This window comes from Bos javanicus, chromosome 29 (genome assembly GCF_032452875.1).
Source record: "Bos javanicus breed banteng chromosome 29, ARS-OSU_banteng_1.0, whole genome shotgun sequence".
Taxonomy (NCBI): Eukaryota; Metazoa; Chordata; class Mammalia; order Artiodactyla; family Bovidae; genus Bos; species Bos javanicus.
In genome coordinates, this window is record NC_083896.1 from 11,034,755 (window position 1) to 11,048,956 (window position 14,202).

The 14,202-nt window shown below is 39.3% G+C and overlaps 1 protein-coding gene and 1 long non-coding RNA gene across 8 annotated transcripts in view; one reads left to right on the forward strand and one right to left on the reverse strand.

Moving 5' to 3' along the window:
* Positions 1 to 14,202, forward strand: part of DLG2 (discs large MAGUK scaffold protein 2) — a 2,330,119-nt gene that overhangs the window by 903,235 nt on the left and 1,412,682 nt on the right. Inside the window, exon 1 of one of the 7 annotated variants that reach the window (XM_061406109.1) lies at positions 5,881 to 6,285. The exons of the other annotated variants lie outside the window; for them this stretch is intronic. Coding sequence (XP_061262093.1) covers positions 6,184 to 6,285 — 102 coding nt within the window. The 5' untranslated portion in view covers positions 5,881 to 6,183. Of the gene's footprint in view, positions 1 to 5,880; positions 6,286 to 14,202 lie in introns of those variants that run through there. 7 annotated transcript variants of the gene reach the window in all.
* Positions 1,913 to 5,762, reverse strand: LOC133241056 (uncharacterized). Its single transcript, XR_009734495.1, has 2 exons — positions 4,688 to 5,762; positions 1,913 to 2,205 (listed from the first exon to the last, which is right to left on the reverse strand). It is a non-coding gene; the product is annotated as an uncharacterized LOC133241056 (long non-coding RNA).

The following is a 14,202-nucleotide window of genomic DNA, read 5'->3' on the forward strand; positions in this document are numbered from 1 at the left end:
TAATTGTTCTTTATTAATTCATTTATTGACTCGATCATTCCAGACTATAAATAAGAACATTATTCCAAGTAAAGGTCAACCAAGCATGGCATGTATGCCTCAAATAATGGCCAACTAGTCAGTAAGCATGACTGGCCCAAAGGAGTCTGTACTTGGCGGCAAGTGAATAGAAGGAGAAGACTCGGAAATTACAGAGAAGACCGAGGAGCAGCCATCATGGGGAAGGCGTGATGGGTATCAGAGTCAGGTTTTATGGGTCCTGACTCTAACACAAACCCTCACTGCAGCTGTGTGTTCCTCAATAAGAGGAATGTGGAAAACCTGAGAAAGGGCCTGAGCGTCTTTGGGAGAATAAAATTGTGAAGAAAAGTTAAAGAGTTCTGTATAAAGATTATACGTATTGGGTACATCTAATGGGTTTATTCTTTCCAGTTAACTTTTATTGGGGAAAAAAAAACAAAACAGGAAATCAACATAAAGTGTCTCCAGTTTACTGAGCATTTATCACAAACCAGATAAGAGGAGTGGACATTTTGAAACACATTATCTCATTTAAGCCTTATAGCAATACCAGTTAAAGAATAAGAAATGATAGTTCAGAGAAGTTAACTAGATGGGCCAAATAATCTTATGGACTTCAAGTACATTTTAGTACTTAATTGTATATATATTTTCTTACTGTCAGAGATACTGTTTTTATTTTATGACAATATCTTCACTTAGTTTACAAACTCATTTTTGGCAGAAAGACATGTTCATATGCCTCTTCACCTTAATTTCAAGAAGCTCAATAATAAAAACTGTAGTTTGTGTTATGAAATTATTGATAAATTAATTAGTTGAAGACATGTGTACTAAAGATTAAGTGAAAATAAGTGGACAGTCATTTGTAGGGATGGGGAGTATAGGGAAAATACTTAAAGGTTGAAATCACATTGTGAATACTGCCAAACCAAGCATACCTGATTCACTCCAAAGTTCTTATATGTTTTCTGTACCTACTGTGATTTTTTTATAGGAGTCACTCTCTTAAAGAGTTATTAAATAACAGACCCTAATATGAAAAATAGGTGAAAAATAAAGATGTGTTGGCTGTCACAGGCAGAATGGCCTACTTATTAAGAACTTGGCTTATCATGTCAGATTTCTTGGGTTCAAATCCCCATTCTATCACCCAGCTAAGCTGTTATTTAGTAAATTATTGTTCCCAAATGTTCTCCTTCCTCACTGTGAAAGGATTACCCTTCCCCACCTGACTGGCGTTGGGTTTGGCCACATGACATGCCTTGGCTAATAAAATGCAAACAGGAATATGTGTTCCTATCTGAATAGAAATGTTAAGAGCCACTGCATACTGAGTCACTGGTCATTTTTTTACTTCTGCCGTGAAAACATCATGCCCCTGATAGAGGCTGCTCTTCTGTTCATGGAATAATATGAGCTAGAGTCAGGGTCACACTATGAAGGATGTCTCACATAAGGAAGAAATAAACATTTGCTATTGAAAGCCATCACGGCTTTTTTGTTAGTTGATTCATTTAGTTGACTTGTCTATCAATTGTGTTAGCTTGGGCAAATTATTTAATTTCCATGTGATTCAGTTTCCTGTTTGTGTGTGTGTGTAAGTTTGAGAGGTTGTGCAGATTAAATAAGTTAATGTAGATAAAGTACTGAAACCAGTGCTGTGCTGATAGATGCTTCTCTGAAGAAAAAAAAAGTCTTGGTATAGAGTGTTTTCCAATTTATGTGGAAATACTTCCTCCATGGCTGATTTCAAACTACCAGCATGATATCATGAAAGGTTGGAATTAGGTACAGTTGGCTCTCAAGGGTAGAATCTGGGTTCAGCCCGCTGCCAAACTGATAACATTACATATAGCAAACACTATAGTAGAGCATATCAAATAGTAAGCACTATCAAAAAGTTTATTTTCTGAGACAGGTGACTGAAAGAAATGGCTTCTCAAATTTCCTTTACATCTCAGATCCTTTATTTGTAAGAACCACTCAGAGAACTTCAGCACTGAAAGTAAACTTAGAGATACTCTAGCGTACCCATTTCATCTCAACAGACAAGGGAACTGTGGCTCAGAGAGGGAGTAACTTGCTCGAAGTCACACAGTCAATAGGAAGAAACATCATGGCTCCTGGTGTCCATTACACGCTTTTCCCTTCCACCATGAACCACCTCTTCTTAAAAAATTGCTGTGGATGGGATCAATAAAGGAAGAAAAAAAGCTACGTCAATAGCTAATACCTCTTGCCTTGTCCTGATTTGGGATTGGGAATAATAATGATAGCAGTAAATAAAAGAATCAAATTAAACCCTGATCATATTTTTTGATAATCCTGATTATCATTATGATCATTTATGATTGTGAGTCTATTTTGAGAAAAGTTGTAAGAAGGAAAAATGTTTAAGAGTGTGTAGTTGTCATGTATTATTTTGCAAAGGTGATGATTATTAGGAAGAACTGTAAATGTTACCAATCACTGAGGTAATTAAGGGTGGTTATTTTGACTATTAAAATCAGTGCATCATCTCCTGGCATTCCCTAGTAATATCTTCTCCTAAAATTACTGCAGTACACCTCCATGCAGTATACTCCCTAATTAGCTTTTCAGACCAATAATGCAGTGTGTTCATATCTTAAGGTAACAGTGATTCATTTGGTTAACCATAGTGGTTACTGCCTGTAACTAAGGAATGCATTGTCATGGAAACAACATTTTCTCTCCTCCCCCACTTTCACTTCACTCCAGAGCTATTATCAAGAGACAAGAATTAAGGAAAAGCATTTTGCCAGATGTATATGAACAGATAACAGATATACATAAGACACACGTGTGTGTGTGTGTGGAGAGAGAGGTATAATCAATGAAGTTCCATTGATTAAACAACAGAAGATCGAGGAATGAAATATACACTCTCCTTTATATTTTGTCATTTGTCTTTGTTAACCTAAACCAGCACAAGCTGGAAAATGGGAAATGACTTGAGCCTAGCAGCCTGTAATGCTGCCCTAGAATAGGAGGTCAGCCTTAGCCTGGGTAATTCATTAGGGAAAGACTGTGTTAGTTATTATTGGAACATCACAATATAGAGCATACAATACTTTTGGGGTGTTTGAAATCTAAATTATAGGCTAATGAATAAGGGAAATATTGTACAACTTTTTTAGAATCCATTCTCCTTTGGAAAAACAGCCATAATTATAGACGCTCTGTAGGTGGAAGTGCTCACACAATCACACATTTGATGCTAACAGGGAAAAAATGCTAAGGGATACACTTAGTCTGTGAATGTGACTTTAAGATTACACAGCAGGCACCAGACCAGAGTTCTGCCCCTACCATGTGACCTGGTATGTTTGAGCACATATATGTATCACCGCCTGAGTCCTGGCAGGCCCTAGATATGCACTGGATTGAATTAACCCCAATTCCTACTAGAGAAATCAACTAGGTAAGGACGCCTACATTTAGTATCATAACCACAAAACTTTAGACACAGCTGCCCTCTTCAGTTAGAACCAGACTTGCCTCAACTTCAACTGTCTTTCCCTGCTGATCTTTGCTCATGCTTTGCTCCGTATTGATTTCCCTTCAAGAGGTCTTCATTTTGGAGGCAGGACACATATTCCTCTCATCAGGGGGCTGATTAAAAATGTAGATTTCTTGATATCCTCTTGGCTTATGGAATGAGAATGTAGGGGTGAGCCTGAGAATGCATTTTTTTCTTTTATCATTCTTTTCTGTTTCTTTGTTTCTCTTTTTAAAAGCACTCCACAGAATTTGGATGCGATCTGGTTTGGTTTCCATTAACTTGGGACAGGAGGGAGGCTGGGCTATTTTGGATGTTGCCAGGTGAGGGAAATTTTATAGGATACTGTATTTGACTTGACAGCTTGCAAGTTATTTTGTTCTTTTATTCTTCCTGGAACTTTGTAAGTTGAAGCCCGTAGTGGTATTTGGACTTGTATTAATTTAGAGGACAAGTGGTCTGGTGTTTTGGGAAAACTACATCAGGACAGCATGGTTCCAGCAGAGCTTGCTATAGATACTGAGGACTAAGTTGCTTCGTTTCAAGTGAGATCTGAGTTCATGGACCACTTAGAGACTTTTGAAATGACTACATTTATGTGAATTGGACAAGCCTGACCTCCAGTAAATCTGGAAAATTTAGAACATGCTTCTGGAGAGATGTGTGATGTACCCTGTGATAATGCTTTTTTATATTCCATCAATTTTATTTGAATCTTACCTTCATGGCTTATTGATTGTATGACTTGGGGAAGTGATATAGCCCTTAGATATTATTTTTTCTCTACAAAACATGTGTCCAGTAACATCTACCTCTCAGGCTAAGACAAGAGCTAAGCTATGTAAGTTGAATATTCATTGGAAGGACAGATGCTGAAGCTGAAGGTCCAGTACTTTGGCCACCTGATGAGAAGAGCTGACTCACTAGAAAAGACCCTGATGCTGGGAAAGATGAGAGCAAGAGGAGAAGGAGGCAACAGAGGATGAGATGGTTGGATGGCATCACTGACTCAATGGGCATGATTTTGAGCACACTCCAGGAGATAGTGAAGGACAGGGAAGCCTGGTGTCCATGGAGTTGCAAAGAGTCAGACATGACAGAGCAACTGAATGACAACAAGCTATTTAAGTACAGAGCACCTACCATGGACTACCAAGGCTGACCACGGGAAGGTGTTGTTTATCGTCTCTAGTCTTCATGACAACTCTGCAAGGTAGGAGTTAATGAGCCCACGAAGCAAACTGAGGCACAAACACTGTAACTTACACAAAGCCATCCTCAGCACCAGAGCCAGAGTTTGATTCCACATCCTGATGACTTGCTCTCTTTCCGCCAGCCATCTGTGAGGCAGAGTGCCAAGCACTCAGGTGGCACCCAGAGAGGGCTAGTTCTACCCATTTCCTATTCTGCAACCTACTATCACATTTTCTTTCCTTTCTTTCTTTTTTTTGTCTCTGACAAGCAATTTTGCAGCTGGGCCAGCCACATGCTGATTTTTTTTTTTTTTTTTTTTTTGATCTTTTGCAATTTTGACAGCCTCACTTAAAAAAAGAAAAAGAAAAAATCAATACAGCATCCACCAATCTTGTCATTCATACTTCCGGAACAACAGTAACACTTCTGGAGCTTCCTAGAGCCCCTAAGACGTCAAGGTAGGGAGGGGGCGGACTCTTCCGTTTTGAATTTAAAAAAATGTTGTATCAGATAAAGCCCTGGCTGAGGCCAAATCTACCACCCAGGGCGTGAGTAGGCTCGCTGACACAGAAGTCAAGGAGGTGTAGGGCCCTCGGGAAGCTGTTTTCAGCCCACTTCTGGCCCAGGTGCCTGTACCGGCCTCAACTCAGGCAAGCTGAAGTCAGAGGGAGGGGAGGATGCTCTCTGCAGGGCTCCGCGTGGGCCTCTCCCCTCACCTGGACAGCTCGGAGGTCGCCTCTCCGAGGGCAGCAGAGGCAAAGAGAGCCCAGTGAGATCTCCGGGTCCCAGCAGCGCCCGGAGCACCCCCACTGGGACCCCGGGACTCCTCGGGGCGGGGGGGGGCCCGGGGCGCGCGGGCTGGCTGGGCGAGGCTGGCGAGCCGCGCGCGCACCCCCTCCCACCCCACTCGTCCGGCCAGCGCTCCCCACGGTGACTCTGGATTGCAGCAAGCCATTGGCTTTTTACCAAACCAGGAGCTGCAGTATTTTTTTTTCCCCTTCAGGGAGAATAATTTCAGCCCCCTTCAGCTCGCATGACAATCTTGTGTGACTGGGGCGAGTAGGCGGGTACATTCTTTTACATGGTAATACTGCCCCACCTCCTTTGAACCCTCCTCTAAGCGCGCCCGGCTTCCTTTTTATTTTTATTTTTTGATTTTTTTTTTTTTAATTTACCTCCCTCCCCCAAATTCACCAAAAGGAGGGGGGTGGAAAGCCCTTCTTGTTTCTGTCCCTCCCCCCACGCCTCGTTCCCCAGGGAAGGGAGACCCCGAGACGCTTGGTACTTGCCCGCGGCGTGGCTTCTACCCCGGCGCTGGGATGGCCGCGCGGGGCGCAGGGGCCAGCGATCGAAGTGGCCGCCGCCTCTAGGCTGTCGCTCCATGTGCCGGGTGAGCACCGTGGTCGGGTCCCCCAGCGAGCTGCCACTGCCGCAGCTCGAAAGGAATGTCCCTTGTTGTTCAGGACCCTGACTGTTTTACACCAATGATTTGCCACTGCAAAGTTGCTTGCACCAACAACACTTTGTCGTTGATGTTTGGATGCAAGGTAGGATGAGGTTCATATCTTTTTTAATGCATGCTGCCTCCCTGGAGGGGAACAAACAATTCCTTTTATTATTTGTTTATGTGTCTGCCTGTTGGGAGAGTGACAGAGCTCAGGCTTGCTCGGCTCTCTCTGGGAGCCGGCTGGGTTTGGGGGCCCGGGGACCTCAGTGATGTCCCGGCATCTGTGGCTGGGTTTGATAACTCGGTCGTGACTCATGACGGGACCCTGATCGCTAATGCACAGAGGCTCCAAGAGCAGATAAATCCTCGGAAAGGGACGCATTAGGTGGCTCTCGGCTTGGGATCTCTTTCTATACTTAGCTGGCGACTGGGCTTGTGACAGCTGAGCTGCCAGCTCCTGAACTTGTCACTCCTCCTGAACTCACCCGGACCCGCAGGACCCGCCGTCAGGGTTTTTCTGGAGTGGTGGATGGACTTGAGATGACACGAAACGTATCAGTTTGCAATCTGGCACTTTGCAAACTGAGGAGCCTATTTTTATTTTAGAAAAACCTGGAGCCAGGCTCGTGTTGCCCCCAGTTGTGTATTTTTCTCTGAGCTTATACAATCCACTCGAAGTCAACACTCAGAAATGTTATCCAGAGGTGGCGCGATTATTCAGTGAGTTTCTTGTGAATAACTGTCCCACCCCAGATTTTTTGTAAAGGTGATTGGTGTTCCCAAGGAAATGAGGTTTGAAGGTTTCCGAAGCAGGTTACCGTTCGTTGCTCAGCCTCTGAAACTTTTTTTGGTAGACTCTGGGAGCTGGCACTCCCTGAGAAAGACTTACAGAGCCAGGAATTTGAGCAGTCTCAGCCCCCTAATGGTCCGAGTTCATGTCCTCTTATTCTTAGGGACATACCTTCACTTTTTTCTCATTGTGAAAAACTGTGGTGGTGAGGGATGGGGGTGTCTTGCCTGTTTGTGTAAAAACACTTTTGTGGCTACTATGGTGATTCTCTAAGGAGAGAGGGGAAGAGAGGGAGAAAGAACATCACATGAAATAGCTGAAAATTCACTTTTATAAGTGATTAAAAGCCACACGATCTCTTCTGTTCTGAACGATAACATGACTGACTACACAGGATGCTGACAAGCACCTTAGGCAGTGGGGTTACTGGAACATACACAGTCAACTTCATGGATGATGCTCAGAGGAGGCGTAGGTTTAGTGGAAAAATTCGGAGTCAAAATCATAAGTCTTATACTGGCTGTGCCTAGAGAATCTCCTTTCTCTGACCCTGGGTTTTCTTCTATAAAATGAAAGATATGGATGAGATAATCCTCTACAGCCCTAACATTCTCCTATGATGTTTTTCATTTAATCATTTAATAGTAAAGTTACTGTCAGAGATATATGTTTTATTTTTATTTTTTTTTTACTTAATCTGATAGTCTATACCTTAGAGTTAGTTCCAGAAATATTGATCATACTAAACAGTAGCCTCATGCTCCTTTTAAAATCCCTGAAAAGGTCTGAGGGTTGTTGAAGGTTTGCATGTTCATCGCTGTCCGGAAGATGTATGTAATTGAACAGCACCAGTAACTAACTTTTTAGCTCCTTTCCTCACACAACTTGCAACGCTTCCCGCATGCATCTAGCTACTCACTCTTCTAATTATATTTCCAGTAGCCTCTTAGCGATGGCTACTGTTTAAAATCCACTCCAATAAATATATGAGAATTGCTTTGCAGTGCAAAATGATTAGTTACAAAGGTGAATTATTTGCCAGGGGCAATTAAATACAAGCTAATAATCAAATAAGATAAGCTATTGGTGTGCAGAATGTTGTTGAATATGCATTGAACAGGACATTCAAAAGAAGTCTCTTTTATGTTGTTAAGTTTTCCCTGATTTTCAGATCGTATTGCAGGGAACTGGTATAATTACAAACACTTTTTCTTTAATGCTGGGGAATTACATTAGTTTAACTTCCTTTAAGTTCTATTCCATTTGGTGTTTCAGTTTAACAAAGTCAAATTTCTGAGAAAACCGTGTCAGTAGAGTGAAATACCTAAATCATGTGGGTTGGCAGATAATGTTCTTTGGGAAAAAAACCAAGCCTCTGAAAATAAATTAATACTTTTAGAGGGTCTATTCCATTTTATTTTGCTGAGTATGTTTGAATAAGATAATTCTTAAAAGCCTTGTATAATGGGATTGATGATTATATTATAACCTTACTTAACAGTTGGTTAATTATTTACTGGCTGATATAAGGTCCCCACCTTGGAATCTTAGATATGGAAATAATGGAGCTTTCTATTCTAGCCTTTCTCCAGTGAAGTTCTTCAACACTATTTGACACATAATAACAGAACAAAATGTGGGAAAGTGGCATATCCTATAGGCTGGATTTCAAAACTAGATGTATCATTTACTAAATACATGATTTTTCTAAATCTTAGTTTTTTTCACAGATAAAATGGCCACAGTAATAACTACCACATTGCATGTTTCTATCTCATTGAAAGAATGCAGTTTAAATGAGATACATCCAATGTTTAGTAAATATGCATTCATCAAATGATTGATACTTTTATATGGCCTTGGTTATTTTCATAACTTCACTGTGGGGAGTGGGTACATCAATTATAAGAAGATCCTCTTTACCTCTTTTACTCTTAGGGTATTTCTTTCGATAAATTGTTCATTTTGCTATGAGCTCGATTATTACTTCTCTGAAGTTATTTCCTCTTTGCTAAGTGTTTATATAAAATGTAAGAGCAGTTTATATATTGGTAAAGCATGCATAAAACAAAAAGTGTTTATAAAAATGAATGAAAAACTGATACCATTGTTCCATTCAACTAACAAGTATTTATCGATAAGATAAATACTTACCGAGCAACCAGTAAGATGGTTGTGACAATAAACAGCTTTGTCCCCATGATCTCAAAGTCAGACTCTACTAACTATATTCATTATTTAAGGAAACAAATAAAATGATGATTTTAGTTGAATCTTTATCAATGAAAGTGGGATTTAAATGGCTGTTGAAAAAAATTAAAAACTCATGGAGGTATGTCAGTATGGAGGCTCTGAAAGTGCATTCATTTCAATATTATCTAGGAAGTTTGAAAATAAGTTTATTAGGATGGATATTTATTTTGTTTCCTGGAAAACAGTTAGTATGGCAAAGTCTAAAACCTTGTTTGCGTATAAGCCAGAGTGTTTCAAAAGTACTTAAACTATTCTTATTATCCCAAATGGAGTAATGGCTTGAAGGGTGCTGAGTTATTTGAGCTTTCAAGGCAAAAACCCCAAATAATATTATTTTGTCACTTAGCAATCTCCAGAGCCCTACCCTTGCTGCATCCTGGTCACCATTCAGTTTAGTTAACTGACTGTATTACTTATGAACATAAATGTGAAGTGTCTTTCTGGGCTAGGCTCTATCCCAGTCTCTGTGATAGACATTGGAGATACAAGTATAAGTATGATGCCATTCTTCTCTCCAGGAATTACACATCTATTGAGAGAAGGGATTCTACTTCCTTCCCTAAAATACAGAAACCACAGTCCCACCTGATCTTAAGGTCTCATAAGATAAATTAATGAACATGAGTGTGAGCGAACTCCAGGAGATGGCAAAGGTCACGGAAGCCTGGTGTGTTGCGGTCCATGGGATCACAAAGAGTCTGACACGACTGAGTGACTGAAAAACAACAACAAGATAAACACAGTTGTTCAAAAAAGTTTCCATATTGCATCAGTTCTCTTTTTGCTGCAGTCCATACGGTATAACCATATAATGCTGCCTATGAGAATGGACTTTGCATGGAAAAGGAGGGCTTCTGAAAGGCTTTTTTCTGCTCATAATAGTTTCTGTGTCATTATCTGAAAATGAGCGTTAGCTTTGTCTTTATGTAACTCTGTTTTCTCCCTCTGCAAAGATCAAAGTTCTGAATGTAATTTCACAGCAGACTATAGTTTTCCTCTCTTTCCTTGACTACATTGCAAGGATCCGCAGCCCCATGTGCCCCTTTTCCTTCTTTTCCTTTTTCTCGCCATTTCCCAGGCAAGACATAAAAAGATAAGATGTCAGTTTTGCTGATATTTCCTAATATCTTCATACTCCCTAATATTTCTCTAGTATTTATTATTTCTTAATAAAAGTGCTTTGTAAAGTCTTATATTCTCTGCAATTATTCCTTGCTTTCTTTTAAACTCAAAGTAAGATTTTATTGATATATGCCTCATACCTTAAGGAACCTCTCTCTTCCCCATAAATAGTCATTTGTTAATATAACAACTCAATAGAATCAAACCATTAAGACCCCGAGGCACATTCAGTGCCTTTAATTTCCTGTTTGATAGATTATGATAGAGAGAAGTTCTTGGAAAAGTTATAGAGTCCTGCAACCTGCTTTTTTTTTTTTCTTCTAGTGAATGTGTAGACATTACAAAAAATGCTTGACCTCTAAGGAAAGGAATCATCTGGTAGAAATCAACCTCTTTCTTGTCTAAATGGTGACTCTCCCCAAAGAAAGAACAATGAGACTAAGAAAGAGAGATTTAAATGAAAGAAAATAGAGAAAAAGAGGAGTGAATCAAAAGAAGGAAGAAATTTTTACTAGAGAAGTAAAAGGAAAGAAAAAACATAATCCAGCATGATTAAACATCTACAAAGGTTAGATACTCTCCTAGATAGTAGGATACTATCCTTTCCAAGGGTCATTTTTTGCCCCCACCCCAATCTCCATAGTTACCAGAGAGAGAAAGTAGGAGACAGAGAGGAAGGAAGAAAAGTACAAGATGATGAAAAGGGAGAAAGACATCAGAAAGAGGAGAAAGAGGAAAGGGAACTGGTCTGTGGCCTCTCAACGTCCAGAGGGTGATTTTACAAGCTCCCAAGGTTGTAGTCTGTCAGCACCTCTCTGGTGGACAGTTCCCACCAGCCTGTAGGCGTTTCCAAGCCTCTCCAAACCTCAGTTTCAAGTTTCTGTGGTGGTAAAGTGGTTTTATTTGCTCATTTGTTTATTTAAAACAGCAAATTTTGTTACAAAGAGGGGTGGTCCCAGAGGATGCATTAATCACTATATCACTATGTATATTGGTCGTTTGTAGAACAGTTTTTATTTATATGAATATTACCAGTGTCTATGTTGGTATATTCTTTGTTTTTATTTTATAATTTGTGTTCATTAAAATCAATTTAAAAACCATAAAATCAGAAGGAAAACAAATTTTAGAAAGCACTATTGTCTCAGACAACTGGAGATAAAACCTACTAATATTTTAATGTATATTTTTCTAGTTTCCTGGTACTATTTTGTTGGTGGTGGTCCACATATATCTTCATTTAAAAAATTTAGTTGTATCATAATGTTTACTTCTGAATGTTTTAAATGAATATTAGAATTTGTGTATATATTTTAATGGGCCTCCCTTGTGGCTCAGCTGATAAAGAATCCACCTGCAATGCGGGAGACCTGGGTTCTGTCCCTGGGTTGTGAAGATCCCTGGAGAAGGGAAAGGCTACCCACTCCAGTATTCTGGCCTAGAGAATTCCATGGACTGTATAGGCCATGGGGTCACAAAGAGTTGGATACAACTGAGTGATTTTATATATTTTAATAGCTATATAACAGATTAACATTCTTATTTTTGAATCTTCAGCCCAAAGATAATATTGTGCTGTAGGCTCAGTCACTCAGGTGTCCAACTTATTGCAACCCATTAACTATAGCCTATTAGGCTCCTCTGTCCATGGAATTTTCTAGGCATGAATACTGGAGTGCGTTGCCATTTCCTACTCCAGGGGATCTTCTTGACCCAGGGATCGAACCCGGGTCTCTTGCATCTCCTGAATTGGCAGGCAGATTCTTTAACCACTATGCCGCCTGGGAAGCCCAAAAGATAAAATTGCCCCCTCTCCCCGCCAATTTTCTACTATCAAAAGCATATCTTGAGGAATAAATCTTTTTCTTATTTGAAATTATTTCCTTTGTATAGTCTAGAATAAGTAGAATTACTGAGATATATTTTAAATCTTTTATGACTCTTGGTGATTGATACTGCTACATTCATTTTAGTGATGGCAAGTTACATTATATGTTATAACATTCCCCAGCTTTAAATAGCTCTACCTTGTTGATTTATAAGAGGTAATCAATTTGTTTCCCTCTAAATAAAGTTGAAACTCTATCAGACTTTGAGTTAATGGGGTGTGAGTTCCCAAGACTATATTGGTGTATTCCAGTTTAAAAATTTCTGAAATGCCAAAAATCCAAGTGGTCAAAATGGGTACATCAAGTTAATAGCTATTTACACAGTTAAGCCATTCATCCCTGTCTCAGCAGATGTTTCAGATCCTGTTACGTATGCTTTGCAAAGGTCAACTCATTGAATTCTCATTATAATCTTCAGAAATGGGTTATAAGAGTTGTCTCCATGTTAGACATGGGGAAACTGAGGCATATAGAGTTTAAGTAACTTGCCTGAAGTCACATGGCTTTCAAATAACAGATCTAAAATTTGAGCCCAAATAGTTCATGTCTAGAGCATACACTCATTTCCAGAATTAACTATGGGGTTCTTTCAAATGGCAACTTCCTCTTTGGACCTATATGTTAGGAGTCAATTTGCAAAAATTTTAATTTATACCTTCTCTCCTGGGCATAACTCTGAGTTTGAATGCAAAGCACATCTGTAAGAAGATTCAGCCTTATAGTAAATGCTTTTTTTTTTTTTTTTTTTTTTTGAGAAGAGTGTGATCTAATATACCATATCCTATAGTTTTCATGTTCTCATTTCCTACATAAGGTTACTGACGCATTCAGGAGGTGACTTTCTAAAGATCACACACTGTGTCCCAGAGCCACAGCTAGAAACCGGGTCTCCTAATTTCTAACTCAGTGTTATGTTTATATGCCATAACCTCCAACTACAAACTAGAAGTTCTGAGAATGAAAGTGAGAGAAGAGAAATTGACAGGTTTTATCTGTAAAAAGCAGGAAAAAATAACAGCTTGTTTACAGGACTGCCTTAAGGTTTACGTGATATATCACACATGAAAACATTTAGCACAGTGCCTCAAATGTGATAAATATTCAGTGCATATTTTTGTCTCCTGTTTCATTAAGGCTACTTTGCAGACTGGTGAAAAATTTGGAGACTGTTAATAGTCAACTGAACAGTGTTCTTCAATCAAGCACTTTGAAATTCACTTAAGAGCACATGAGGAGTACTTTAAAACTACCAAACACATTGTTAAGTGTTTTAATGCCACAAAAGGCAGAATCAAGAAGTTTATATAATTCACACCAAGAAAAAAACCCCCACAAAAACCTAGATTAAATCTGACCCAGAAAGAGAAAATGAAAAATGAGCTAATGAATGAAAGAGGTCCTGCATGTCCCAAAGAAGCAGGTTGTATAGGCTTTGTGTCCTATTTGACAAAGTATACTTGCCAGTTCAATGTCCTTTTCAAATTTTATTTTTTAGTAGTCGTTTGGGGAAAGAAACTCTAAATAACAAAAGGCAAAGAGGATTAAAGTTATGCAGTCACTAAAATATGTTCACAAAAAGGAATGTTGAATACTAGAATTTAGAAGATCTTGCAAAATCTCAGACTTATTCTTTATATTTGTTATGAAGCCTTTTACCTTTTACTCACTTAGGGATATTCAAGTAAAGTTCCAAAGTCCATACGGTAAAACCATCTCCAGTCCCTTCTGGATTAAATTACCACTGGATTCCTTCAGCCTTCAGTACTTAATACTTGAATCTTAACTTTAATGTTCAGTTGCAAATTCAGTTTACCTATCCTATTTGTCTATCTGAACCATGAGCTCCTTGGGTAAGGGGCCATTTATTTATTTATTTATTTAGTATACTACCTAAAAGATCCAGTAAATAGACCTGTGCCTGTTCCATACAAAGCAGCCAATATATATGTGTTGAATGATTGGG